The sequence below is a fragment of the Semicossyphus pulcher genome, unplaced genomic scaffold, assembly GCF_022749685.1.
Source record: "Semicossyphus pulcher isolate SPU_LCO1_2020_fin unplaced genomic scaffold, fSemPul1.0.p SCAF_10, whole genome shotgun sequence".
NCBI lineage: Eukaryota > Metazoa > Chordata > Actinopteri > Labriformes > Labridae > Semicossyphus > Semicossyphus pulcher.
This window is the reverse complement of record NW_027211604.1, coordinates 15,736,696-15,762,865: the sequence shown is the minus strand read 5'-3', so window position 1 is coordinate 15,762,865 and position 26,170 is coordinate 15,736,696. Positions and strand designations below refer to the sequence as shown.

Here is a 26,170-nt window from a genome sequence, read left to right as displayed (position 1 = left end):
GTGTGTGTGTGTGTGCGCGCGTTATAAATAGAGCTGAGCAGCGACTGAGAAATGTTACACAGGTGGTCAGAAACATGGTTTGGATTACAAGCCTCTGCCTCGGCCACTTACATCAGGAAACCTCTTTCTTATGTGCTCTGATTCATGTTGTGGTGCTGCGTACAATTGGTTTTAACCTGCAGAGAGCAAAATGAGGCCGAGTCTTATTCTCTATCCAAACAGTGTCCTCTAGTGGAGATTTTTAATCATAGTGTGTATTTTATTTCAGTTATACAGCCAATTTAAGGGGGGAGTTATTTCTCCTGCTGAACCTGCTTGGTGCTGCTTTGCTAATTTTAACCTGCCAAGAGCTCAAGGACAGAAAGCAATGTTATAAAACCAAAGAGAGGAACACGCCTGTCGTCGCACTTTGGTAAGACCTTCTTTTACATTAGAGAAACTGTACAAGTTAAATATTTTAGAAGCGTTATGACTGATTTACTGTTAAGATTATAAACTGTACACGCACACATTAATGTATTCCTGAGAAAGAGTGCGTCTGAGTTGATTTGTTTTGTGCTTTGTGCATGATAGCCAAATTCTGTTGCATCAGTGAAAAATGTTTCCATCACTCTCATTTTTGCTCAAGCATTTGTCTTTGAAGTATAAATATGAGGAGTCATGGGATAGGACATGATAGGAAGCCAAAAAAAGTAACTTTCATTTAACCGTATACTCCTGTGAATCACAAGCATGTCTTAAAATGTTGCTTTGTTTTCCAGATTTGTGCCCTATCTGTTGTGTTAATTTCTTGTATTCTTTTTGCAGGATCACAAAGACGCTTTTAAAGTCCCGCATGGTGAGTCAACAACTCAGAAGATATAACTTCTTGTTTTAAGCATTATACGGCCCAAATGTTCCATGTTTATTATTCTTTATCCCGTCATCTTTGTCCTCAACTATTCTTTCATCCTAGTCAGCTCTTTTTTCCTTTCATCCAATCAGAGTAATCGATCTCGAGCCTCCAGGGTGCGACAGCATGTCCACTGTGATTCCTGCTACAGCCGGCGCTGCAGGGCTCGGGTGGAGGACTCTGTGTGCTGTGCGGTCATCCCCTGCCGCCTGCACTGTGGAGCTCTCTTCCACCTGTGCAAAGAGGAAGATCACCTGCTGCTCTGCCCTAACGTGAGAGTGCCCTGCCTCAATGTTGAGTACGGCTGCCCGCTCCACCTGCCCCGCTCCTCGCGGGCAGCTCACCTCCAGGTGTGTCCGGCCAGTGTGGTGTGCTGCTCCATGGAGTGGCTCCGCTGGCCGATTGATGACACAAACCCAAACAGCAACATAGCCCTGCAGGAGAACGCAATGAAGGAAAATAAGGGGCAGGAGGAGGCTCTGGATCTAGCCATGGCCCTTGTGGATCAGTCAGACATTTACGACCGCCTGAAAATGAAGCCCCTTTATCCAGAGATGATGGAGGCAGAAGAGGAAGAGGAATTAAAAGATGAGAGGAAAGAGGAGACAGCAGAGGGAGTGTTTGTCAATGGTGTTGCAACCAACGACACCAATGAAGGTAAACAGTGCTTCTTTGGTGCAACATGGTTTTAAAAGATGAGTTAGGAGTCTCTTCAAAGGCCCTGAAAATCAGTCAACAATACATGTTTATTGAATTTAATCTTTGTTCTTTTGTTACATTTCTATTGGAGGGATTCCTACATCAGTTCCTGCAGAAAACAGCTTAGGTCAGAATAATGTGGAGGAGACTGTAGAGAACCATGTGGGACCAGTCGTTGGCCTCAGCAAAAAGAAATACGACATGTGCGAGATGATGTTCGGCATGGAGAGAGGTGGCTGTGCTGCCGCTCAGGCAAACCAAGACAATCCCAAACAAAACCAAAAACACGGTGAGAAGGTGCAGGATGGTGTGGTAAAGAAAACACGTGCAGACCACAAAGATACAGAGAAAGATGATGCAGCTGCAGACAAAAACTGCCCCCCACCAGACACAGGTAACACAGGGCACGCCCCTTGGAACGAGGGGGTGCTGGAGCGTCTGCAGCAGGACCTCACCCCGCGGGAGTACGACATGTATATGGTGCATCACGGGCGCATGCTGCTCAGCTTCGGACAAATCCATGCCTGTACACCCAGGGAGAAAGATTTTGTGTACGGCAGCCTGGAGCCTATTCCAGTTCAGACCCTGCGCTCCTTTAAGGTAAAGATTTTATGCTACTTTTATATTAATGGAAAAGTATTAACTTCTGTGATGCATTATATAGTATGAAATACAAATGATTGCAGCTCGCTACCACCTTATCCAGATAAAACTACATGTAACATTAAAGACCCTGAAATATAAACAGATTTTTTAAAGGTACTATGTTATGATACATGTAAATTGGTTCACATAATACTTTTATTTTGTATTGCTAAAGTGTGAAGGGATTGTAAACTTCCTCATTTCTTGGTAGTCTTTGACAGCCTGTGAATCCAATGGATGGGACTTTTGTGTGCACTTTCCTCCTGCATTAACGGAGCTAACAGTAGCTTCTAAATGGAGTCCAACCTGCACACACATCCACAAAGGGTCCAACAAAATCAAGTTTTACCGTCACCTAACAAAAACAGACACATGGGGCTGATCTTATTGGTAAATTGGCCAGCTTGCTGTTTGCAAATAACTTTATCCGCTAACATTTCCAAGCAACCCACGTCACACACATGGGTGTAACTAAGTTACAGCTAGCTGAATAACCTTAGCTTGTCTGCTAGAAAACATTGTCACCTGCAAAATACTATCTTAATGGATACATTGGCAAATAACTTCAACGGCTATCATGATCCCTGATGCTTACATATGTGTTTATTTTAGCCAGCAATAAATTATGTAGCTAATGGTGGAGAGCTAAGACGTATAACTTGCGTGATGCCAGTCAATTCAGTCTGTTTGAGTTTAATTTCAATTCAGTCTGGTCAGTCTGAGTTTAAGAACAAGCTGACTGTGGTTCAACCTTTTAATAAGAGTTTAATGTTTTAAAACTCACTCCAAAATGTCTTCCTGTAAGGTCCCTGACAGCTATCACTACAGACAACGGGTTCATCTGTACGACACGGCCGCGCGGGCACAGAGCGAACCTCGCTGCGTGGACACATCAGACCTCGGAAGCAGCGAGGAGGACTGGTTCACAGATGAAGCAGCAGCCACCCTGCTGGGCTACGCAGAGCAGGCGGTAATGGGTCACAAGGTGGGTCAAGTTTTTATGACTGTATAAAGAAAAATATCTAACCTGCAAACATGATCATGAGGAACATTAAAGTTGGATATGGTAATGCTACAAGAGACTTTCAGGCTCAACCATTTCCATTACAGAAAGACACCTTCTATCTGAGTATCAAAAGTATCTCTGTGGGTTTGTTATGAAAACCTGATTGATTGGTAAAGTAAGAAATAAGTTAAAAGTTTATAACAGAAATCTTTTGTAAAATGTCCTTAAACATGTACCTTTACCAAGAAATAATCAGGTAATACGTTTGATTGGTTTCCACACAGATCAGCGATTTAAAAGCAGCCGATGGGCTCTTTGTTGATGAGGGAACGCAGACGCACTCGTTCCGCTCGGCTCCGTTTAAAGGGAAGACGACCCTGGCGGAGGTGATGGTGGACAGACCACTGAAGCTTCATCTCCAGCTGCAGGCGGAGAGTGTGAACAGCAGACACAACAGAGCCAGCTGTGTCTTCACCTACCTCTGTGGTCACACCTTCCACCGCAGAGAGTTCGGCACACATTTTAGGTGACTGTGAAAACCAATGATGTGGTTGTGTTTGACTGAGTTTGTGGTCTAAATCTGTGGTTTTTTTAAAGCACTTTGTCTCTCTTATCTAAATGGATTCACACGTGTCACTGAGAATTCAAGAGCTTTGGATGACAGTCTGATACTATATTGTTTTCATGTCATTTTCCCTAGCTGTGGATGGACATGCCATGTGCGTTAAAAGACTTTATTAATCGTCTTCTCCTTCTCAGGAATGTCCACAGTGACATCCAGACAGGTCTGAGTGGATGGTTCGAGCAGAGATGCCCCCTGGCATATCTTGGGTGCACCTACAGCCAGAAGAGGTTTCATCCCTCCACTCATAAAGCCACCGTCTCCTACAAGTGAGCAACACTCGCAGTCACCACACAGGATTTAAATCTCTGGGTGAACCCTTTGTAACAATTATCAATAATAATCTTGGAATACTACAATTTAATGCAGTATGTAAAAATAGGGAATGAAACAAAGAAACTCACACTTTACAACACATTAAAGTGACGAAGCTATGAGGCTAATCTGTTAGACATCCCTCTCCATTTTACCCTCCCTGCAGTCAGCAGCTGAGGACTTTCAACCTGCGTCCGACACTTGAAGCTTCAGGAGGGGACGCCTCCAAGCCGTCCAGGAACACAGCTGACTCCTCCACCTCTCAGAGGAGGAGAGGAGGCCGGGCAGGAGTAGGGGAGGACTCCCTGTGTTGTCTGCCGTACGAGGTGCTGTGCCACATGGCCACTTTCCTGGACAGTCTGTCCCTGTCCCAGCTTGCTCTGGTGTCAAAGCTCATGAGGCAGGTGTGCTCCTCGCTGCTGCAGGAGAGAGGGATGGTCACCCTCCGCTGGGAGAGGAAGACCTACTCTCACGGAGGAGCCAAGTGGAGGGCCAAACCTGTGAGATATATATCTATCATTTAAGTGTTTTATAACGATGATTCCGATTATAACTATGCTCCATATTATTCTCCCCCGCTGACTCTATTCCTGTCTATCTCCAGGTGTGGGAGTTCAGCCACCTCTTCTCCCGTGTGGACTCGTGGCATATGGCAGACATCCCTCCTATATCTGCTCATCTAAAAGTCTGTCCTTATTACGAGACCTCGCTGCACAGTGAGCCCGTTGCCCTCCTGAGCATGAGTGAGAAACAGGAGAGCAGCCAGGAGAGGATTAGTCTTATCAACCACTTCGCAGGAAACCGATGTCAACAATGACAATAACACTTTAATTATTGTGTTTACCGACTTCACTGTAATGTAAGTAATGATGTCTTAAAACGAGTATTTCACAGGTACCACACAGAGCAAATAAAACTGCTGTTTTTTTCCCTCTTTGTGTTCCATCAATCGTCAGTGTAATTTTTTTTACACTTTAAAAAAAGTTATTTCTGGAGCATAAAAACTGCCTCGCTGATCCCTCCAGTATTGAATGTTACCTCTTGAGGAACATACATACAGCTATATGAGGGATGTTCGGTGTCACACAGAGTGAGGAGAGGCAGGAGATAACCTTAATGTTGCTTTTATTTGAAACATAATTAGAGCTGCAATGATTGGTTGATAAGTTGGTAGAAAAGTACTCATTCAGTATTTTGATAATCAGATTATCCCTTCAGGTAAGTTTCATGTTCTAGCTTCTTAATTGTGATGATTTGATGCTTTATTTGTCTTACATGGTTGTAGACAGATTAGAATATCCTTGGGTTTTAGGCCAATTACAAAATGTGTAGATGTTTTCTTGAGTTTTAAACATAAAGCTTGACAGTTTCACTGTTTTCTGACATTCTATGGACAATATGATTAACTGATAAATTAAAATGTTGCTTATACATTTTATTTAGCCTTTATATAGACAGGTAATCTCTATTTACAGAATCTACATAGTAGAATAGTCTACTCTTGTAGTCCGAGCAATATTGACCAATCACGTATCGTCAGGCAGTGGCGTATGCAAGAAAAACAGTCCGTGAGGAGAGCAAAAGCAGGCGGAATGTAATCCCGGCTCCCATCAGCATGATCTGACGACGATTTAGCTTCTTATTAATCTCTATAAAACAGACATCTGCATGTAAGTTCAGCTAACAATCCATTCTAGATCTAAAATTTAACTTGATGAATTCCCTTGATGCTGTTTCATGAAAGCGTTCAGCGTTCGGGTTTCCATATTTCCTTGAATGCATCAGATCGATCCGACCTCCGTTCAACAAACAAGCATTTTAAAAGTTTTCTTCTCCTCTCGAGGACGGACTTCTTGCAAATCTGCATCATGATTGAAATTTCAGCAAAGGTAAGACCTGTTAATTAAAGTAAATCACGAGAAAACGGTTTATTTTTCTGTAAACAATGCAGCACGTGGAAAAGGAAGTCTTGATGGGAAGTCTTTTATTTCTTACCGTCCGTCACGTTCACCGGTATGCCCAGAGGCTACATCGTCTCAGACTGGGATATTGTCAGGAGAACTTTAAGCTGAGAGTTGCATGCAAGTGACTATGTGCATGTATATGATTATGTCTTGCGTGTGCATGTAGTTATTTGCAGGTATTTTGTGTGCGTTTGTATTATCTGAGCCTATATTTAAGTTGCCTATTATATTCTATATTCTTATCTGTATAATTGTAAGCTTGTTGAAAAGGATAGGCTGCAAGATTTCATGTACCCCCCCACCCTTCCCCTCACAGTCATGTGTTGTTTATTGTTTTGTCTTTTCTCTGTGCTTAAAATGCAAAATATGAAATAAAAATTGTAATTTTCAAAAATAAGAGTCGAAATCAATTACAAACAAAACATTACAAAATAAAATGTAGTTTAACCTTAATAAACTGCCACTATTCATTAAGATCCTGTGTCCACTAACAGTGTTTTTTGCCCTGGTAAAGCCCACAACCTCAATTTCAGAGTGCATCTTACTGGTGATTACTGTTGCTAGGTTACGAAAGTTGTCTGGCGCCACTTCCGCTTCCCTGGTAGTGACCGCTAAATCTGTTTTAAATTGCTCTGTATGCTTAATATTTGCTTTTAGTCAAGGAAATTTTTACAAATAAAATGTAAAAACCGTGGAAAATAATTATGTCCTGCCAATGTCCAGCAGCTCTACACCTGGAAATTGTATCCTCGAAAAAAACGAAAGGATCAGCTGGGTGTTTTTGCGCTTAGCACACTGAGTGCAGAAAACATTGAACTACATTGGTTTTGTAGAAAATAGACGCTACCAGTGTGAAAGAAACGCCTTTAGTGGACACAGGCCCTAATGAAGGATGCATTATGCTTTCCAAAATAAAAATAATTTTAAATACACATTGTTGGCCACAGGTGGGATTAGATTTTAGTTGAACTTATGTTAGGTAATTAAAAATAGTGACTCTTACTCTACCTTGTTGGCAGCTACTGGTACCATCATTTCCATGTAGCTCCTCCTCCTCCTCCTGCATCGTGGCACTGATCACCCCTCATACAGGGCTGCTTTACTGTGAGTACAACAGCCGCACGTAGAAGGTTATGAGGAGGTTATTTCTCCTCCTGACTGCAGCAGGATTCACTCTAACGTCGGCCAGCTGCAACAGCTCACCTGAGAGCGGAAAAGGAAACGAGAATAAGAGCCGTTTTTGCACGGCGGACGTTTTGCACGGGTCTTTTGTTTTCTCCATTTCAGCTGCTGCTGCATCAAGGACAGAGATACCAGGGCGATACGGGGATCCATGAGAGACGCTTTGAATAAGAAACCGCTTCAGTATCACGGTAGGCCATGGTCAGAGAGAGGAGTGCACAGTTACAGGTAGATGCAGACACAGCAATAAAGGTGCAGAAATCAGAGAGATTTATGGGCGAGAAATAAAACGGAATGAGATTAAATAGGAGTGTTTACATTTCGCAAATTATAAGCTTACACAATAATATACATCATTCATGAAAGTATTAGTGGTGTTATAGCACATAAAATACTTAACTGACTTTGATTATCTCAATTTGATGCAGTTGTATTTCTGTGCAATGGAAAATGCTCTTAATTTCCTACCACTATTTAATGTCAGAGCTCAAAGTGGAAAACTGCTTTAATGTAAACATCTGTCCTGGGGAATCCCTCATCTTAAATCCCTCAGTTACCAGCATCTGTGTGCAGGTCGTGTGGGGGGTCAGCCATGGATGCTGGGAGGCTGGAGCAGCAGGTGGCCAGTGTGGACAGAGGCATCGCCTTCCTGAAGCAGGAGCACCTGACCATGCTGACTGGCCTGCAGCTGGAGATCACACACCTGAAGAGGCGCTGCCACGGTGAGTCTACCTGTTAGCTGCTGCTCTACACCTCTTAATGTGTCTCAAAACCACTCGACCACATGTCTGTTTTGTCACCTTGTCTCATCTTTTTCTGTTTGTCTACCTGTGTTGCTTTTGTTTCTTTCGGCTGCAGAACTGAGCTGTGAGCTGGACTCCAGATTTCCTGACAGAAACACAGAAGGTAAGATTTATTTATATTTTGGAGATACCAAAATTGTATGTCCAAATTCTTGTGAGGAAACAAAAAAAAGGCTGTGCAGAGGAAGAAAATAAACTCACAAGGAACCCATGATGGAGAGGGTAGAAAAATTTGGCATTATACAGTAAATGGAGATTAAAGTTTTGCACAACTATAAACTTATCAACTGTATATATTTAGATTTACCATATTTCATCATGCTTTTAAGTAACAGGGATATGCCAGGTACATATTGCAATGACACAGACTTTGTGTCACAGATCTTGCATCGGAAATGACCCAATCTATTAACAATAGATAGAACTTCTTTGTAAAATTCAGTGTTTCTTCCACTGACATAGTTTTTAGTGCCACACCATCCATGGCAATACTTAATTCATAAAACACAATTTCAACGCTGTGTAGAGAGCAGATTTTAAATTTGGGAAAAGAGAGAAATGATGGGCACTCAGTATTGGCAGAAAAAGATAAATCACTATTAAGGAAAGAAAAAGCTGAATCAGTGCATATGTAGTTAGTTACTGTATGCATGACTGCAAACAGCATGATAACAATGTGCTCTATGTTTCCTGCAACACTATGAAAGATTGAAGTAGTTGGAATTCAGAGCTCTGTTTCTTCCTTCAACATTACACAATTATTTGTATAATCTTTTTGGTTTTTTTGAAAGCAATATCATTTAGTCCATGTCCGGCAAGTGCTTTTGTAAGAACTGCTATAAAGGAGGCCGTTTTGTTCCTTTTGTCATCTCATTCTGCAATAAATATGCAAAACAAGCTCTATATGGTATAGAAGTAATATTAGCATATTTCCGTATCACTTTCATTCTGCGCCATTAACCAGTCAGGTTTCATTGAGTGATAAAGTTAGTAATGCATGAGAAGAAAAATATAAGAAATTTAATGGAAGAGAGGCTGCACGGTGCTGCAATTGTTAGCACTGTCACCTCACAGCTAGACGGTTCCTAGCTCAAATCCCGGTTCAAATGAATAGGGCCTTTCTGTGTGGAGTTTGCATGTTCTCCCCGTGCATGCGTGGGTTTCCTCTGACAATCTAAAGACTAATAAGGACTAATAGGGTTCATTGGTGACTCTAAAATTGTCCATAGGTGTGACTGTGAGAGTGAAAGGTTGTCTGTCTCTATGTGTCAGCCCTGTGATTGACTGACGATAAGTCCAGGGTGTACCCCGCCTCTTGTCCAATGACAGCTGGGATAGGCTCCAGCCCCCCTCAACCCTGAAGTGGATAAGTGGTATAGATAATTGATGAATGGATTTAATGAGAAGAATTGATTAAGGAAATTAAACTAAAAAGATATCTACCATAATGAAACAAAATGACATCCTGATAAATACAATAATGCCCTTAACATCTACAGTACTTTCTGTATGTGTAATTAGTACTATACTTCCATCCATTCTGTTTGTGTTTATGTTCGTCCCTCAGAGGAGGAAGCTGAGCTGGCAGCACGTTGTGAGGCTGCAGAGCGCCTCCTAGAGGACCAGCAGTGCATGATGGTCGCTGCGCGTGGGGAGCTGCGGGCCAGCCGAGCACGAGCATCAGCACTCGGAAGGAACCTCAGGGACGAAGAGCGGTGTTTCCTGGAGGAGCTGAAACGCCGTAGCCACAAGATCACGCTGCTGAGTCGTGAGCTGCAACGCCAAAATGTCATCACGACGAGCCTCTGCCACAAGCTCCACACCGCGCGATTAAAACTGTTCCAGCAACGGCAGAGCACTCAGCCTGCTGCGGAGGGAGAGGAGGAACCCAGAGGAAAGGAGGTGGAAGGAGGAGAGGAAGAGGAGGATGATGATGAAGAAGAGGATGAAGATGACGAAGGGGAGGGCTCAGACTGGCTTCTGTCTCCGGCTCCTCCAGCCTCTCCTGGCCAACCAGAAGCGAGACACAAGAGGCGTGTCACCCTGAGGGAGGAGATGGTCAGGGCTTGCATCCCACAAGAGAGAGTGACATCACCGCAGAGGCCACACCCTATGCCTGACCCCGCCCTCTTCCTTGTGCCGCTTAGATACCGCCTCCTTCGCATGAACCAGCCAGTCAGACCGCAGGAAGGAGAGGGGCTGGAGGATGAGTGGGAGGATATAGAGGACAGCAGGGTGCACAGGAGGGTGGACATGGGAGCAGGAGAGGGAGAAACTGCTCTGTGATTAAGCTAAAAAAGATAAAAGTGTCTTCCAGCAGGTCTCGGCCAAGATCAACAAACATCTAATGCATTTATTCCAGAAAAAGCTAGAGATGAGAGAAATGTAACCATGTGATTGTCTGTAGATTTCAGGAAGTGAGCTAGATATTTAGAGGTAGTTGCACACGAGTGTGAGATTAAACCTACACATAAACGTATTAACTGAATTTGTCACATTGAAGGTACAACATGTGCTTTGAAAATGTGAAGAAATGACCCGACTGAACTGTTTCATACGGATGCCTTTTTCATTTGAACACTGTTGATCACGGCTTTTGCCTGTAATGAGTAGCCTTGCCTCTGGGTCTGTGAAACTTACACCGTACTGTTCAAAGTGGCAACCTGCTTTTTCATTGCACTAGCCCTATTTCAGGTTAGGAGAGTCACTCTTTAAGGCTTAGGAATATTTTGTATGATTTGCACTTTATTAAATTCATGCATTGTGCCTAGTAACGGCAGAGAAGTATTTCTGGTTTCATGTTGTTTGTTTTAATTAGATCTTTGTCACTGCAGATATTTTGGCTTGTCATTGCATAACTTAAATGATGACAGTGCAAACTGAAGCAGCTAAATGGAATCTTGCCGATTATTGTAATTCCTACTGATTACTGCTATGTAAAAGGCCTATTTCTATTTGGAGGTGGCTATTATAAAGGTAAGACTGTTTAAATTAATATTTGAAACAATTCACTTGTCACTTAATAGAGTAGTTTATTAACAGCAACATACACCATTCTCTGATTTAACCCTTTCTATGGTAAGAGTATGCCTCTGTTTTCTGACTTCTTAGTTTCTCTGTAAGCCAATAATATTTGGGGTTTCAAATACGTATTTTAAAGCATCACTTTTGGCTTTAGAAAGCTCTTTAAATACACTTCTTGGATCAGTTAAGTCCTGCACTGGATGGCAGTACCACCATTCAGTAGTTATACACTGAGAATTTTTGGTGAAGCTACTAGTTCAGACATATTTTGTGCACTGAGGTTAACTGTAAAATGATAATTGCATTTTCATTTAGCACAAATACCTCTAATATTTCTATGTGACCACATGAAATATTACAAGAGAGGTTGGACATTTCAGAGGACTTTGAGAAGGTATGCAGGAACATTTTATGACTCACAGTCTAACAAAAACACTTATTTTTAAGTATTAACATTTATTTTATACAGGCCATAGCAGCCCTCTCAATGAAGCAGCTATTTATGGAGGTGAATGCAACACAAAAGGCAGAAAAAAGCATTCAATTTTATATAACTTTTCAGGTGATCAAATGTGGTAGCCAAAGCAAAATATTTTAAAAAACGCATTAACGCATAAACGCAAAATCAAATGTATTTGAATTAAGTAGTCACGTATTTTATGGTGTCAGTGACGAATTTAAGTATTAATTCTTAAAAAAAAAAAATCTAGAGTAGATATCGAGTTAAACTACCAACCACGACAAACTACTAAATATGCAGCTTGTACGGAATACTTGCAACTTGTTTCCCAGCAAACGTCCCATTCTAGAATATTCCCACAGTTGTCTGGGAGACTGTGCTCGGAATGCTAATATCTCGCTGCAGCGCTGCCATGGCAACCAGAGAACTGCGTTGCAGCTCGTGCCAGAAAGGGAGACGGAACACCGGGGGATTTGTTTCTAGAATTTTCTGTCTGGGGAGGGGTAAGCTGTGTCATGCCAAGTGTTGAGTTTTCACAGGGGTGGGGGCAAAATATAAAGATGTGCCAAACCTCTTGCTGCTGCTGCTATTTATACGCCGTCTTCACGTGCTCGTATTCAAGGTTGATAGAGAGCGCACGGACCGGTGTGAATACAGGAAGTTACGCCATGCCCGGCAGAGAGGTTGCCCTCTTCTGGACTGGGAGGGGTATTAAAGTGTGTCAATGTGCTTGTGTGTGTGAATAGAGGGCCCACAGGCTCTCTCACAGCTCCTCTCCACCCATGAAGGGCAGACACACACACACACACACATGCAGCGACACACGGTTTGTGTAACGTTTTCTCTCAGCACGGACAGGGGAGCCTCCTGATTTAGAGGGAAGCCTGGGAAGCTCAGCTCTCTGATTTCAGCAGGATGAAGAGCAGGGGAGTCTGGAGAGGATGACAGAGACTGGCAGCCTCTCAGTTTCTCTAAATTTCCTGGTAAGTTTCCATCAATTGGCTTCACTCATGTGATATTGATGCTACTGTTGTTTCAGATACATGTTTTCTCCTGCGATTTTATGTTCTTATGAGCTTGAAAAGGGTGTGTAACCAAATTTAAAACTCGTATTAGGACTCAAAGCATTAAAATTGTGTATTTTAAGAATAGATTTAATTTGTGCCAATCGTATGTAGCCAAACAACTGTAGCTTAGAGGAACTTTTTACCATAACATTTTACTTACTTCTCTTTTACTTCTCTCATCGGTGTTCCAGGATTCCCAGATTTTCAACATCATTCCAGAGTTCATCTGAAGAGATTTAGTCTGCAGTCGTTTCCAGTTTAAGGTGACACCACCGGAACACTCCATAATCTTCCTGTCATCAGCTGTTGTCTAAGGCTCTTAGCTGCTTGCATTCAAGTATGCCACACAAACAGAAACACATGTGACAATTGTGTAGCTATTCTTAGTTCATACTTAGCATCTTAATCAAATCATCTATTTGACGGTTCACACCAGGCGAGAAAGTTTCATTACCCTCTCTGGATTGAAGTTTTGAATCAGTCCACCTCCAACAACACAAAGAAATTTCCTGGATTGGTTGATGTCACAGTTTACAAACCACCTGCTGGAGTACAGTTTTACATCCCTGCAGCAAGCTGAGGGTCAGCATTAAACAAGATTTTGAGCTGCTGGAAATATCTTAGGTCTTACTTTTTGTACAGGTTTTATTTAACAAGTATATCTGCTGTCATAACATTGTACTTACAAAAAAATGGCTGAGATCTGGTATGAAAAAAAATGTTTTAAATCAGCTGTAGTTTTTCTTAATGGCTTATCATCACTGCACCTCCATAAACACTGTGCTCTTTCTTCCCTTCAGCCACCTGCACAGCTGTACTGCTGTTTTATGCACAGAGGCACCATGGGAAACATTGTTGAGTGCTGTCACACATTTTCAAACTACTTCAAGTGTAAGGATACACCAGCTCAAGGTGAGGCAGAAAGATCCCCTCTGCTTTCCAGCGAGGAGAGCGAATGTGAGTCACCAAGTCTGCAGGACGATTTGGAGGAGGACTTGTTAACCGTCTCAACCGGTGTGACAAACCCAGCCCTCGAACCAGAGCACTTCCTGTTTCCTGATATCATCCTAAGCAGCAACCTTGGTGGGGATGTGACTCTGGTGGAGCCGATGGTGTGTTTGCTGGTGTCCGAGGAGGAAGAGGGAGCAAGGGTGGATGAGCCTGGAGGTGAAGGTCAAGAGAGGAGCAACAGGGGGAGAAACAGGAGTTATTCGGAGGTTGAGACACAGACAGAAGTGGAGACGCAGATGGGTACGGGTGTGCAGACTCAGACGGAATCACAGGTGGAGGTTCAGGCGCAAACAGAAATACTTGTGCACCATAATGAGACTCTGGCAAGAGAAATAAATTTACTAACAAGTACTGGCACAAAAAAAGATCTGACTGTGGATGTGTGGAAAGAACGTGAAATTCTAATACAGGTGGATGTGCTTTCAGAGGCACAAACAGCACAAGAGAGGCAAAAGAAAGAGATAGACTCTGAAACGTGGACTGACAGAGAAGCTTTTGTTGAGTTGGACTTGCAAGAAAAGATGGATAAAAACAAACTGGCTTTCAGAGATATAAACAAGGATGCTGAACAGAAAGAACTGAATGAGAATCACACATATGAGGAACTGAGCAACACTTTAACAAGGCATACATTTCAAACAGAACAAAATACAGAGCAAATGAAGGAGTTTAATTTGCAACAGGATACCGAGGCGACTAGGACAAACACAGACTTGGCCTGGACAGAGCACCACACTTTGCCAACACAGGAGAACATTAAGGACAAAGAAGAAAACATGGAATCGGCCTCAGCGATGCTGACTGATAACAATGTAAACAACATGGATGAGAACATTGCTACAGTGGAGTTACAGAAGAACCAGCTGACAAAATCCAGCATCAACGACGCTGAAGTTGTGGAGAACTTCGATCCTGCTGACGGTCATGTAGATTTGACACAAACGAGTCAACAGGATAACGAAAAGATGGAACAAACCCACACAAACATAAATCTGCCTGAGTGCCACACAGGTGAGAAAGATGATCAGTTTATTGCAGATGCAGATCATATTCAGCGCCAGGAAAACTTCCAGCCTCCAAAGGGGGAAGAAGACAAAAACAGTGCTGGTCTTCGGCGTGTTTTGGAGCTGGAGAAAGCCCTGCAACAGTTGGAGGATGAGGAGGGGTTAGTGAGGAAAATGACCCTGTTTTCAGTTGACAGGCTGTTTCTGGCTGCAACACATGTTAAAGGTGTGCCATTTTTATTTGACTGTGTTTAACTTTGCTTGAATGTTTCTGTTTGTTTTGTCTATAAAGCTTGATATTCAAAAATTATTCCAAAAGCTTCTGCTTGCTGCTTTTACAGTAAATCATCAAGCTAAGGAGGATAAATTGACTTGTTACTTACAGAATTAAAAGAGAAAAATAGAGAAAATTGCTTACTTATTATAAACTGTTATTTTATTTGTACTAACATAGTAAGGCAATATTTAAAAGGTAAAAAGAAAAATAAACTAGAAAAGGCAATCTTATTTTGATAGGACAGACTGATGATGTAATTTCCTTTTCTTTTTTAAGATGTATTATCACATAGCTAGCTTTTACTGTTTTCCCTTTTAATATAAATTCAGGGGAAGGTTATCTTGCATGAGGAGCAACCAGTTTTGTCCCCACAGCCTTATTTTGTCTCTTCTGTCAGCAGCTACTCCAAGTCAAATCCCAGAAATCCCTGAGGAGGATCCAACAGAGAAGTCTGATGATGAAGAAAGAAAACAACTCAGCATCCGCGACATAGTTGATCTCCAAGAGACCGGCTTCACTGTCAAAATTCAACCTCCTGGAACAGAAAGTTTTGAGCTTCAGGTTCTGTCATTATTTTATTAGAGATATTTAACTTTATCTTCATCTCTTTCCGAATCACTCCAATAAAAACGCTTCCCTCTCAGGTGTCCGGTCAGATGTTGGTAGCAGAGCTGCATCAGGTGCTGATGGATCACGAGCTCACCTGCCACCGCACATGCTTCTCCCTCCAGCTGGGAGGCAGCGTGCTCGACAGTCTCACAGAGCTACGCGCCATCCAGGACATCCAGGAGGGGGCGCTCATCAAGGTGGTAGAGGGTAACTACATCCTCCTTTTCTTTCTTCTTTTTGAGCATTTTTTGTGGTAATTAAGTGTGTCGTTCCCTTCAGAGTGCAACAGTCCAATTTAATTAGTCCTTACATCCAGAACGGTACAAGGACCAGTAACAGGTTGGCACAGGAAGGCTGGATGTTGACCTCTCTTACTCTAAATGTTCAAGAGCAATCCAATACATGAACATTGTGTATTGCTTATTTTTCATGCCAAGAGGATATGGAATTATATATTGAAATTCATGTAAATCATTATACTGTATTTAAAGTCATAAGTGAAATCGAAAGAAAATTGTATTGCATTCCACACCCTTATGTTAACATCATGACTTCCTCTCAACAGTCATCGCCCCCTTGTGTAGAGTAAAATAAACATTTTATAAGCATCTTTTCGGATCTTTTTGCAGATTCTTACTCCGTGCGTGACGCTCGTCTCCATCTCAGACATGTTCGAGATCTCCTGAGGAGCCTCGACCCCGCAGATGCATACAATGGAGTGAACTGCAGCTCACTATCTTACCTTACCTTTTACACCAGACGAGACAAGGGTAACATTTTTATCTCATTAGCTCCTCACATCTGGATTTGTCTGAGCATTTCTCTCGGCAACTCTTTAACCCTTTCATTTTCTGTTTTCATTCATTCAGGTGATGAAAGTGTGGGGAACAGGCGAGCTTCTGAGAAGGAGTCTGTTGACTACAGGCCACCAGATTACATCCTCCCTGGATGTAAGGACCGGCCTCTGACTCCTCTGCAGCCACTCAGAGACGACTGGAAGGTAAAAGAAAGAGAATCATTAAATATCTACAATTCAAACAAAGATTCATTCAGTTAAAGTGAATCAACAGTTGAAATATCATTACAGCCATTACAGTGCCTGCGGGTCCTGACCATGAGCAGCTGGAACCCTCCTCCAGGAAACAGGAGGATGCACGGGGACTTAATGTACCTCAATGTTTTGACCATGGAAAACAAAGAACTCAATATTACATCCTCTACACGCGGATTCTACCTCAACCAGTGAGTGTACAACTGTTGAGCCTTGTGAACGTGTTTTAAGCATGGAGCAATCAAGTTCTTTTTTAGCTGTGCTAGCTGTGTGGCAGCAGATCGGACAACGTTTGATCGACTACCATTGAATTTCACACAGTGAAGTTTCAATTACACTGAGAAATATCTTAAAATGCCACAAATAATTGTCTACAGACATTCATGGTTCCCAGAGGATGCATCCCATCATAAGAACTACTGCATTAGGCATATCCATAAAATTTGGTAAAGATATAATGTCCTCTGCACTATAAATATTAATACCTTTGGGGATCCCTTCATTTGCATCAAGGATCATCTAAGCAAGCATTGTAGAAACACTGTCCCCAGAGAGCAGATAGCCATCATTATTAATGTATAATGCGAACAGTAGAAACACATCTGAATGTAACTTGTGCTGTGCTCGGACTGCTCCAGGTCAACTGCCTTCAACTTCAACCCTAAACCTGCACTCCCCAAAATCCTTTGCCACGCTCTAGTTGAGCTGCTGAGTCAACTGAGCCCTACTTTCAAAAAGAACTTCAGTGCCCTGCAGAAGAAGAGGTGAGAATTAAACTTGATACAGATACAACAACAATTTACATGCAACACTCCTCTTTAAACCATGAATACATGACAAAACAGTTATGTCTAGAGTTCTCATGAGGTTAGTATAAACATTTACACAAAGTACTTCAAAACTGATTTCCTGTTTTAACCTTACCAAAAGAAATCATGTGTTCTATCACTTGCTGTGTGAACCAGAGTCCAGCAACACCCATATGAGCGGATCGCAGCACCTTTCCAGGTGTTTACCTGGATTGCCCGTCAAGGAGACCACACCCTCGACTGTGTCAGAGCCGAGGAGACGCACACCAGTCGCATGGGCCAGGACGAGCACACAGCTGGGCAGGTTGCAGACATAAAACAGTGAAAACAGGCTTATTATGTAGAAAATATTACGAGGCAAAGCTAAGGTTTCATAGTGCATCTGAAGCGAGCTGATCATGATGATGCTGACATTTAGGTTTTGTGTTCTGACCACAGAGTCGAGACTGGAATGAGGAGCTGCAGGGATGCAGGGAGCTCACCAGGAATTCCCTCGAGCAGCACCTGCACAGAGAGAGGTGTATGTTTAAGGTAAGGCCACAGATTTTCAGAGAACATCTTTTTCCAAATATTTTGCAGATTAACTGTTAGAGGACAGGACATATAAATATAGAAGCTTAATGTCCCTGCTCTGGGACTAGATCGTGTTGCTCTTTAAAATCAAGTAAGAGAAACTGTGTTTTTTATGCCTCCATACAGACCAACTGTGACTTTGTTGCCGCTGCAACACGGGGTGCTGTAGCCGTTATCGACGGTAACGTCATGCCATTAAACCCAGGGGAGGCGCCTCATATGCAGATGTTCATCTGGAACAACCTCTTCTTCAGCCTGGGGTTCGACATATCTGACCACTACCGTCCACTAGGGGGCAACACTGCTGCTCATGCTGCTGCCATCTGTGACTTGAGAGGAGCACAGGTAAAGATCCTAACAGCGGTACCTGCTGAGGTGTTTTGGATGCATTAACTGTTTCGTCTGCCCCGTTTAACAGTATGTTTGTTACAGAAGGGACTGTATTATATTTAGTAGCTCTGTAAGGGTGTAAGGAAAAATGACAATATTAAACAACCTGCTTTTTAAACACACCTTATGTTTCCCTTCATGTTCATGCCTTAAAAACAAACATATTGCTGTTGCTTGGCTACAGGCATATGCATCTGTCGACATAGAGGGTCTACACACACTTGGGACAGCTGTGGTGGATTACCGTGGCATCCGTGTTATCGCTCAGACGATTGTTCCTGGGATACTGGAGAAGAATCAGGAGCAGAGTGTAGTCTATGGCTCTAATGACTATGGAAAAACTGTTTTTACACACTCCAGGTAACACATACAAAAACAAATAAGGCTAATATTTCAGGTATTCAGATCTTGAAGTCCAAAGATTTATTCCGATGTCATTAAACGTTCCCAACATTTTTTAGGTTCCTGGATCTTCTGGATAAAACCTGTAAACCTCTGAGAATCCAGCGTCATCAGGTGCTCGACCACAACAACAGCCCAGTGGAGCTTTGCTCTGGCATCGAGACCAAAGGCATCCTGGGTAATGATGGAAGAGCCTACATTTTGGACCTTCTCCGGACCTTCCCCCCTGATCTTAACTTCCAGTTCTCAGAGATAAAGGAAAGGAAGGAGGTGCCGAAGGAGTGTCAGAGCCTTGGTTACCCACGGGTCCATAATCACAGCCTTGCCAGCCTGAGACCAGAGCTGATAGAGGCCTTCGTCCAGCACAGGTGAGGAGGAGATGGGGAACAACTTTGGGCACCATCGCAGCCACCATGTAACATTTAAACAATCAGTATGAACTGAGCTTTGGGAATTAAGTTTTTTTTGCTGTTGCAGGTATGAAATGTATGTTAAGATGACGTCTCAGGGACTAGAAGGACAGGATAAAGCAACAGAGCAGAGTGAAGAGCTGGTCTGTGAGCCAAGAACTGAAGACACTGCCACTGCCACTGTGGACATGGGTAAATAAGACCAGCTGAATGAAGTGACTGTTGCTAAAGCACGACAAATTAGGCTAAGAAAAATAGAATGAGAAGGAACAAAAGTGGCCAAACAAAGGCTGAACAGTAGTAGGACCTGTGAGCATATGCAGATATCTGCATGACAAGAGCTCTGGCAGCTGCTCAAGATCAGATGATATAATTAAAAGCACATAAACAGCTTCTAAATGTATCTTTGCTCAATTCATCTGTAATTCTTCTGTAAATGCTATTAACAAATTTGCATCAGAGTTAACAGACCATTAAAATGTGCAATAGTCATTGATTGTGCCATATGTGAATAAATAATGCCTTCATAATATCTTTTTTAGAAATTCAAAGAAGAGATGTGATCATGAAAGCTTGTAAGGCTGTCGGATCAGTGAGTGACTCTGGCTTTGACATCCGCTTCAATCCTGATGTTTGTTCTCCAGGTATTAAACAGTTGCACACACATACATATACACAGTCATTTATATACAATCTGACTAATATTGAAATGTGTGTCTTTGCTGTAGGTGTTCTTTTCTCCTCAGAGTGCGCTGAGGAGGTTCAGAGGCAGACACAGTTGTTGTGGGACACTGCAGCTTTTCTGCTTTCTACTCAGATTCCAGCCGTGGTGAGTCGATTGTGGAGCAATAAGATTCAGATCTACTTCGTTAATGATGTTTAAGATGACATCAAAACTTCTTCTGCTGCTCCTGTGTGTGTGTGTGTGTGTGTGTGTGTCATAGCTGAGGGATTGCCTTGAGCATATAACTGTGCCAATGGACGGAGCGACCCTGACCTCAGCGCTACACCAGCGGGGTGTAAACATACGATACTTGGGCACCCTACTGGGGGAGCTTGACAGGGTGGAGGAGAGAGGGAGACTCAGCCACATAGAGGTATTTTCCACAGCTATTATTGACCATACCAAATGGATGTTATCTCATTATAGCTCCTGATCTCTTCCAATTATAATTAATACATTATACAATATATACACTAACTCTATCATTAGTATTCAAGACTTAGTGCTATTTTTATAGGTGCAATATAAAGATAGTTACAGTAATCTAGACAGGTTTAAAGTAATAATCTCGAAGAGTTTCATGTAAATAAATGTCTGTTAAGTCACTATCTATCGCCGAATGAGGTAACACAATGGTGACTGAGCCTATGGCCCACTGATGAAAGTCTTTGCATTTGCAGTATTACAGACTGCGTGTCTGTGGTGATATTTGTGGAAAAAATCACAAGCAGCGCCCAGTTAGTGATGCGTTTTCCATCAGCCAGCAGTGGTTGGTCTGCCAGAGAGGGTAGGCGGAGCTAAGCGGCTGCTTTTCCGGTCTCTTCAAGTGTTGCGAGTAAACAGTAATCTACTATGGCTGAACAAACAAAGAAAAGATCGATGACTACAGATACAACTTCAAAAATAAGTGAAAATCCAAAGAAAAAGAAACAGATTCAATGCTGAGATGAAGGCAAACAGTCTAAAAAGGAAAGCGACCGTCAGCGAGGAAAATCAAGAGTTACAACCGTAACAAAGGGAGCCAACCGTAGACGTCTGGATATCTGGGAAGTGTGCTCCCACAACTTCCGTTTATTGCCATAAGGTGCTGCCAAACAGAACAAAACTGAGATCTTCGAGAGTATTACTTTAAATAAAGGATAGAATAGCTTTCTCCAGGTAAACAACAGACAGATATGATTTGATTTTCAAAATGCTTCTTAACTGCTAAAAACATGACTATATAACCACTTTACTTGGCTTTTCGATGTTCAGATCTGCAAGAATGACGGCTCGGTATTGGTGTGCATGAAGTCAGATTTTCCTCTTTATATCCAATAAAGAGACACATCCTAAATCAATATAGCTCTCATGTAGGGCAACAAAACTATAAGAATCAGTTGGATTGACTGGAAGGTAAATTTGTGTGTCATCTGTATAAAAAACGTCTTGTATTAACAATAATGTGATCAAGGGAAAGCACATCGATGGGTCCATTAAGATGGCGCTGTGTCAGTGGCAGCCAGTTACCGCAGCTCCTACCTTCTGTCTGTGTTTTTGTCTATTTATGCATACTTTGTTTTCTTTCTGTGTTTTCCTGTGAGATTACTGGTATATCTTAAATGGGAAAAAATAGGGCCCAGAATTGAGCCTTGAGGTACTTACGCAAGAAAGTTACATATTTGAGGTAATGAGCTACCTAGTTAGACAGGAAATGACCTGTCAGAAAGATTGATCCACTCAAAAATAACATACATACAGACCAAATAGATATCATATTTCTATTATGTCCACTAAACACTAAACTGTGGGCTGGTTATTCCCCTTTCAACTCTTAGACGAAGCAAAGATAGATATTTCTATTGGTTGTTCATGGCTAAGGCTATCTCTAATCATCAGACCGGGAGTTACAGGATGAGAACTGTCTGTCAAAATGAGCCTTCCTGACCCAATAACTGATTACTTGTTCCCTCACAGAGGATTTCTATCAGTGAGGTCATCATCAGAAGTGCTAAACACATCTTCAGGACCTATCTACAGGTGAAGAGCTCAAATAACATTGCAAGTGAAAACATTTTATAATCTAGCATTACGTCTCTTATATCAACCTGTATCTTGTTTTCTCTCAGGATGTGGAACCTGCAGCTTTCTCTGCAGCTGTCAGTCACTTCCTTAACTGCCTCCTCAGTTCCTTCTCCTGTCTCCCTGACTCCTGCTCAGATGAGCTCCTCTCTCGTCGCAGGAGTCGACGTCGACGAAGCCACGGAAGTCGCGTTGCGTTGTTGACAGACAGTGTGTGGGCTAGACTGAGCCCCAGTGAGCTGTGGGGCAAGATCAAGACTGAGGCTGAAGATTATTACCACTACACAATAGACAGGTATGTGTATGTGTCAGTGTCTGTGGTTTGATTTGTGCAATAGGGTTTTACACTGTCGTCCTTCTCTGTTTTCAGTGAAAGTATAGATGAAGTAATTGAAAAGCACAGCCTTCAGAGGATCTCCATGCTGAGAGAGATTGCCATCAAGACGGGCATCCAGGTCAGACTTCTACCAGGTTTCCCTTCAGTAAACATTTAATCAAATTAAATGCATTCTGTTTATCTTAAAGGTGGCGTATTATGCTAATTTCAAGCTTCATATGTCACTCTGTGATACCTGTAGAGTAGATTAGCATGATTTACAGTTAAACAAACTCCTAATTTTTCTCACACTGGTCTCTGTGCAGGCCCTCATACAGCCTCTGCCTGAAATGACTCAGTCAGCTCTGTCCCTTTAAGAAACCCCGCCCCTACAAGCCAGCTTTCTTCTGATTGGTCAGCTCTCTGAAGCCTGCCCACTGTTTTTTCTACACGTTGCACTTTGTGACGTCACAAAGTGCAACGTGTAGAAAAAACAGTGTGAAACCTGGCGTTCACAGCAGCCTGCAGACTGAGCTGAGAAGCCTGGGGCTTACTCCAACATACTTTTACCTACAGATCTGAAACTTCACCCACGTTTAGTCTGGACATCCAACATTGTAACATTAGATATATGTCTTAAAATGTGAAACAGCATAATACCCCCTCTTTAAAGTTGCTATACCCGGCAGTTTGTTTGTTGAAGTCCAACAAGCCCTTTAAATACTGAAATAATCTCAAGCAATGACTTGCAGTTATCTAGCGCAGCTTTACAATTCAGCTGTTCACCTTGAGCCTCTTCTTCCTTTCTCTGTGTTTAGGTGCAGCTGAGGGAGTATGTGTTCGAGTCTCGACACAGGCCAGTGTTCAGTGAGGAAGACGTTGTCAACATGTTCCCTGTGGTCAAACATCTCAAACATACAGCAACAGATGCCACACGGATTGTGGAACAGGCACAGGTGGCAGTACAGCAGGGTGAGAGACACAGACACAATTACAAACACTTGCCCCCAGAATTGTCTGTGCACTTTCCTGGTGGTCTGCATGAGTAGGGAGAACAATTACACCAGTAACTCTTTCATTGAACTTATACATGTGAGAAAGTACTAAGATCAACTTAAACATGCGACCCTATCCTTCAACATGCTACAGTGCAAACTTGGACTTGCTTATAGGTTTAATTATCTAGTGTCTTTAGCGAGTTAAGGGAGATGTTATTTATTCTTATCAGTGTTTTATGTTGTGTTTCAGGCCTTCTCAAAGACGGCTATGAGTTGATTAGCCAGGCTCTGACTCTGTTTAGCAGTGTATGTGGGGTCCTGCATGAGGATGTGTGCGTGTGTCTGCGTCTCCTGGGACGGATCAGCTACATCTTGGGGGAGTATGCAGATGTAAATATGCATTTAAATTAATTTCTACCAGGAAATGTGACCTAGTCCTATTCCTAACTCCTGAACCTTCGCCCACATCTTAAGCTTTGTAAAGTAATATCAGAAATATGAATGTTTCTGAGCCTTTATAAAGTAATGTTTCCCTCCATGTGTCACAGGCCCTCAGCCACCAGGAAAAGGCTGTTATGAGCAGTGAGAGAGTACAAGGCATCGACCATCCGCAGACAATACAAGACTATGTGAGTTCCTTCACATGTTTATTGAGCCACAGATTGTTGAACTATAATATAATTCTAGTTATAACCTGGCTTGAATCTGTTAATGTCATATGTTGCTTGTGTTTTGTATTCTCCTATCTGTGATTCAGACTCATCTGGCCCTGTACTGCTTCGCTGGAAGTCGGCTCCAGACCTCCCTACAGCTGCTGTATCGTGCTCGGTACCTCACTCTGCTTGTGACCGGAGAAGACCATCCACATGTGGCCCTGCTGGATGTAAGTAGCACCTTTTTGTACTTGTCCAAAGAGGGAAAGGTACAAGGAAATAACAATTTGAAGCCCCATTAAATCAGTTAAAACACTGATGCAAACCAAAGAAAGTTACTTGAAAAGCCTTTCAAGTAACTTTTATCATTGTGTGAACAGGGAAGACTTCCACATATAGTCACTTTAAATAGTGCTAGAATGTGTTACTACATCTCACTGGTGATCTGAAAATCATCTGTTAATGTCCATGTTGTCTACATTAGACGATGCTGGGTCTGGTTCTTCACGGACTGATGGAGTATGAGCTTTCCCTGAAGTTCCTCCAAAATGCCTTAACTTCAACCTCAAAATACCACGGTGCCACGTCCCTGAAGCATGCACAGAGGTCAGGCAGTTTGACATCATGTTTCTCTGTTATCATCAGATGTAAAGATTACCTTTGAGGCTTTCTCAGCTCTTTGCTCTTCATGTCTGTCCTCTGTGCAGTCACCATCTGCTCGCCACTGTATATGAAAGCAAAGGGGAGTTTCGATCAGCTCTTCAACATGAGAAAGAGGCTTATTCGATATATAAGAGCCAGGTAAGTTTTAAGATGCTGGGACACCATGTGTCCTGTTGTTGTTTTTATGTTAAATGCTGGTTACTTCAAATGAGAGACTAATTTGTTGCGTGCATGAAGGTTGGCGAAGACCATGAGAGTACTAAGGAAAGCTCAGAGTACCTGAAGAGCCTCACTCAGCAGGCTGTGATCCTTCAGAAAGCCATGAACCACATCTACAGCAACACACCTAGTGCCTGTGTCCCCCCTCCAAAGGTTTGTAAATACATGAACTCACGCACGCAAACATTTTTTTAGTTGTGTGATATTCTATCTCATCTGTGTTACTTTCCAGTTTTCCACACCAAGCCTCCACGTGATCCTTCAGCAGCTCAACCTGACATGTGGAATCATTCTCATTCCCCTCAGGTGAACACAGAAACAGTCGTGTTAATCTCATCTGTTAATCATTCAAATAAATGGTTAATGTATATGAATTTTCCCCCTCACATGTGCTGTTACGTCTTTTATTTCTAGTGCAAAAGCAATTTCCGACCTGAAGGCCGAGTTGAAAGGAAATGTGGAAGTGGAAAACCTGGAAAAAAAGACTTAAGAGCTGCAGACAACAACAACGAAACATGGACAAAAAGGATGGTTAGAATAAACATCTGTTTTCAGTAATGCTTCTGAAAATGACCACAGACAATGAGCAACACTGGAAAATGAAAGCCTGGTGAAGAGCTGCCGTTAATAAGTAGGGTAGCCTACTTTGGACAAAAACCACATCCAAGTAACAGACATGTGCAACAGGACTGTTTCCCCCTGTTGCCTGTGTGAGACTGGACTTTAAAGAGAATTTTATCCAATGATGATGATATAACTCTTGAAATATATGGGATCCAGGAATGGACTTTAGTGTGAAATATGTCTCTCCTCCTTATGGTCAGTATAATGCATAAGTATTCTAAACAAAATAACTGGTTATACTTCTACATAATTGGACAAGCACAGTATGTTTAGGTCTACATCTACTGATTAAACAAATAAAACAATGCTGCTTCTTAAGTCTAAGTTTATTTCATCCCTAAATGACTGTTGCCTTGCAATCCCCTGTGTGTCCACTGGGTTTCACACTTGTGCCATGAACCCTTCTCAGAACATTATGAATTATTTTGTGTACTAGCAGTCCTCAATAATTTAATTAACGTTGTTGTCATTTATATCTAAGAGACAGTAGGGAGACACTAAGCAACAGAGCACCCTGCGTCTCAGTTTTATGAGTAAAGTGGCAATTTAAAGGGTTTCCTAATCTGGAAAAGAGAACATTCATTTGTGAACTGTCATTGTCATCCAATGTCATTTTGTGAAGTTTGTCCTCAGACATCCATTTACTGTGACCTTAGTGACTTTTATTTTAGACATTACCCAGAAAAACTGGTATTTC

General features: G+C 42.3%; 3 protein-coding genes across 4 annotated transcripts; all 3 read left to right on the top strand.

The window, feature by feature from the left end:
* The first annotated feature begins 672 nt into the window (after positions 1-672).
* Positions 673-5,081, top strand: LOC138600870 (F-box only protein 40-like). The gene is made up of 9 exons (XM_069672401.1): positions 673-692; positions 808-838; positions 985-1,549; positions 1,683-2,191; positions 3,042-3,221; positions 3,527-3,768; positions 4,002-4,133; positions 4,346-4,679; positions 4,784-5,081. The coding sequence occupies exons 1-9, from the start codon at positions 673-675 to the stop codon at positions 4,994-4,996; spliced, it is 2,226 nt and encodes a 741-aa protein (XP_069528502.1). The 3' UTR covers positions 4,997-5,081.
* Positions 5,082-7,277: 2,196 nt separating this feature from the next.
* Positions 7,278-10,901, top strand: LOC138604233 (coiled-coil domain-containing 92B-like). 2 transcript variants are annotated; one of them, XM_069676114.1, is made up of 4 exons: positions 7,278-7,516; positions 7,899-8,047; positions 8,184-8,231; positions 9,696-10,901. In XM_069676114.1, the coding sequence occupies exons 2-4, from the start codon at positions 7,918-7,920 to the stop codon at positions 10,412-10,414; spliced, it is 897 nt and encodes a 298-aa protein (XP_069532215.1). In that variant the 5' UTR covers positions 7,278-7,516; positions 7,899-7,917; the 3' UTR covers positions 10,415-10,901. The 2 variants fall into 2 exon arrangements, with proteins under 2 accessions (XP_069532215.1, XP_069532223.1); XM_069676122.1 differs by having other exon boundaries at positions 7,879-8,047.
* A 1,975-nt stretch (positions 10,902-12,876) lies between these two features.
* Positions 12,877-25,761, top strand: LOC138600750 (clustered mitochondria protein homolog). Its single transcript, XM_069672245.1, has 29 exons — positions 12,877-12,942; positions 13,480-14,920; positions 15,372-15,532; positions 15,616-15,787; positions 16,210-16,350; positions 16,450-16,580; positions 16,668-16,822; positions 17,270-17,395; positions 17,597-17,744; positions 17,879-17,971; positions 18,140-18,358; positions 18,588-18,763; positions 18,865-19,173; positions 19,283-19,407; positions 19,758-19,859; positions 19,944-20,044; positions 20,160-20,312; positions 21,896-21,958; positions 22,048-22,295; positions 22,371-22,455; positions 23,135-23,288; positions 23,565-23,704; positions 23,863-23,943; positions 24,072-24,197; positions 24,452-24,573; positions 24,675-24,768; positions 24,868-25,002; positions 25,082-25,155; positions 25,264-25,761. The coding sequence occupies exons 2-29, from the start codon at positions 13,507-13,509 to the stop codon at positions 25,337-25,339; spliced, it is 5,124 nt and encodes a 1,707-aa protein (XP_069528346.1). The 5' UTR covers positions 12,877-12,942; positions 13,480-13,506; the 3' UTR covers positions 25,340-25,761.
* The last annotated feature ends 409 nt before the right edge of the window (positions 25,762-26,170 follow it).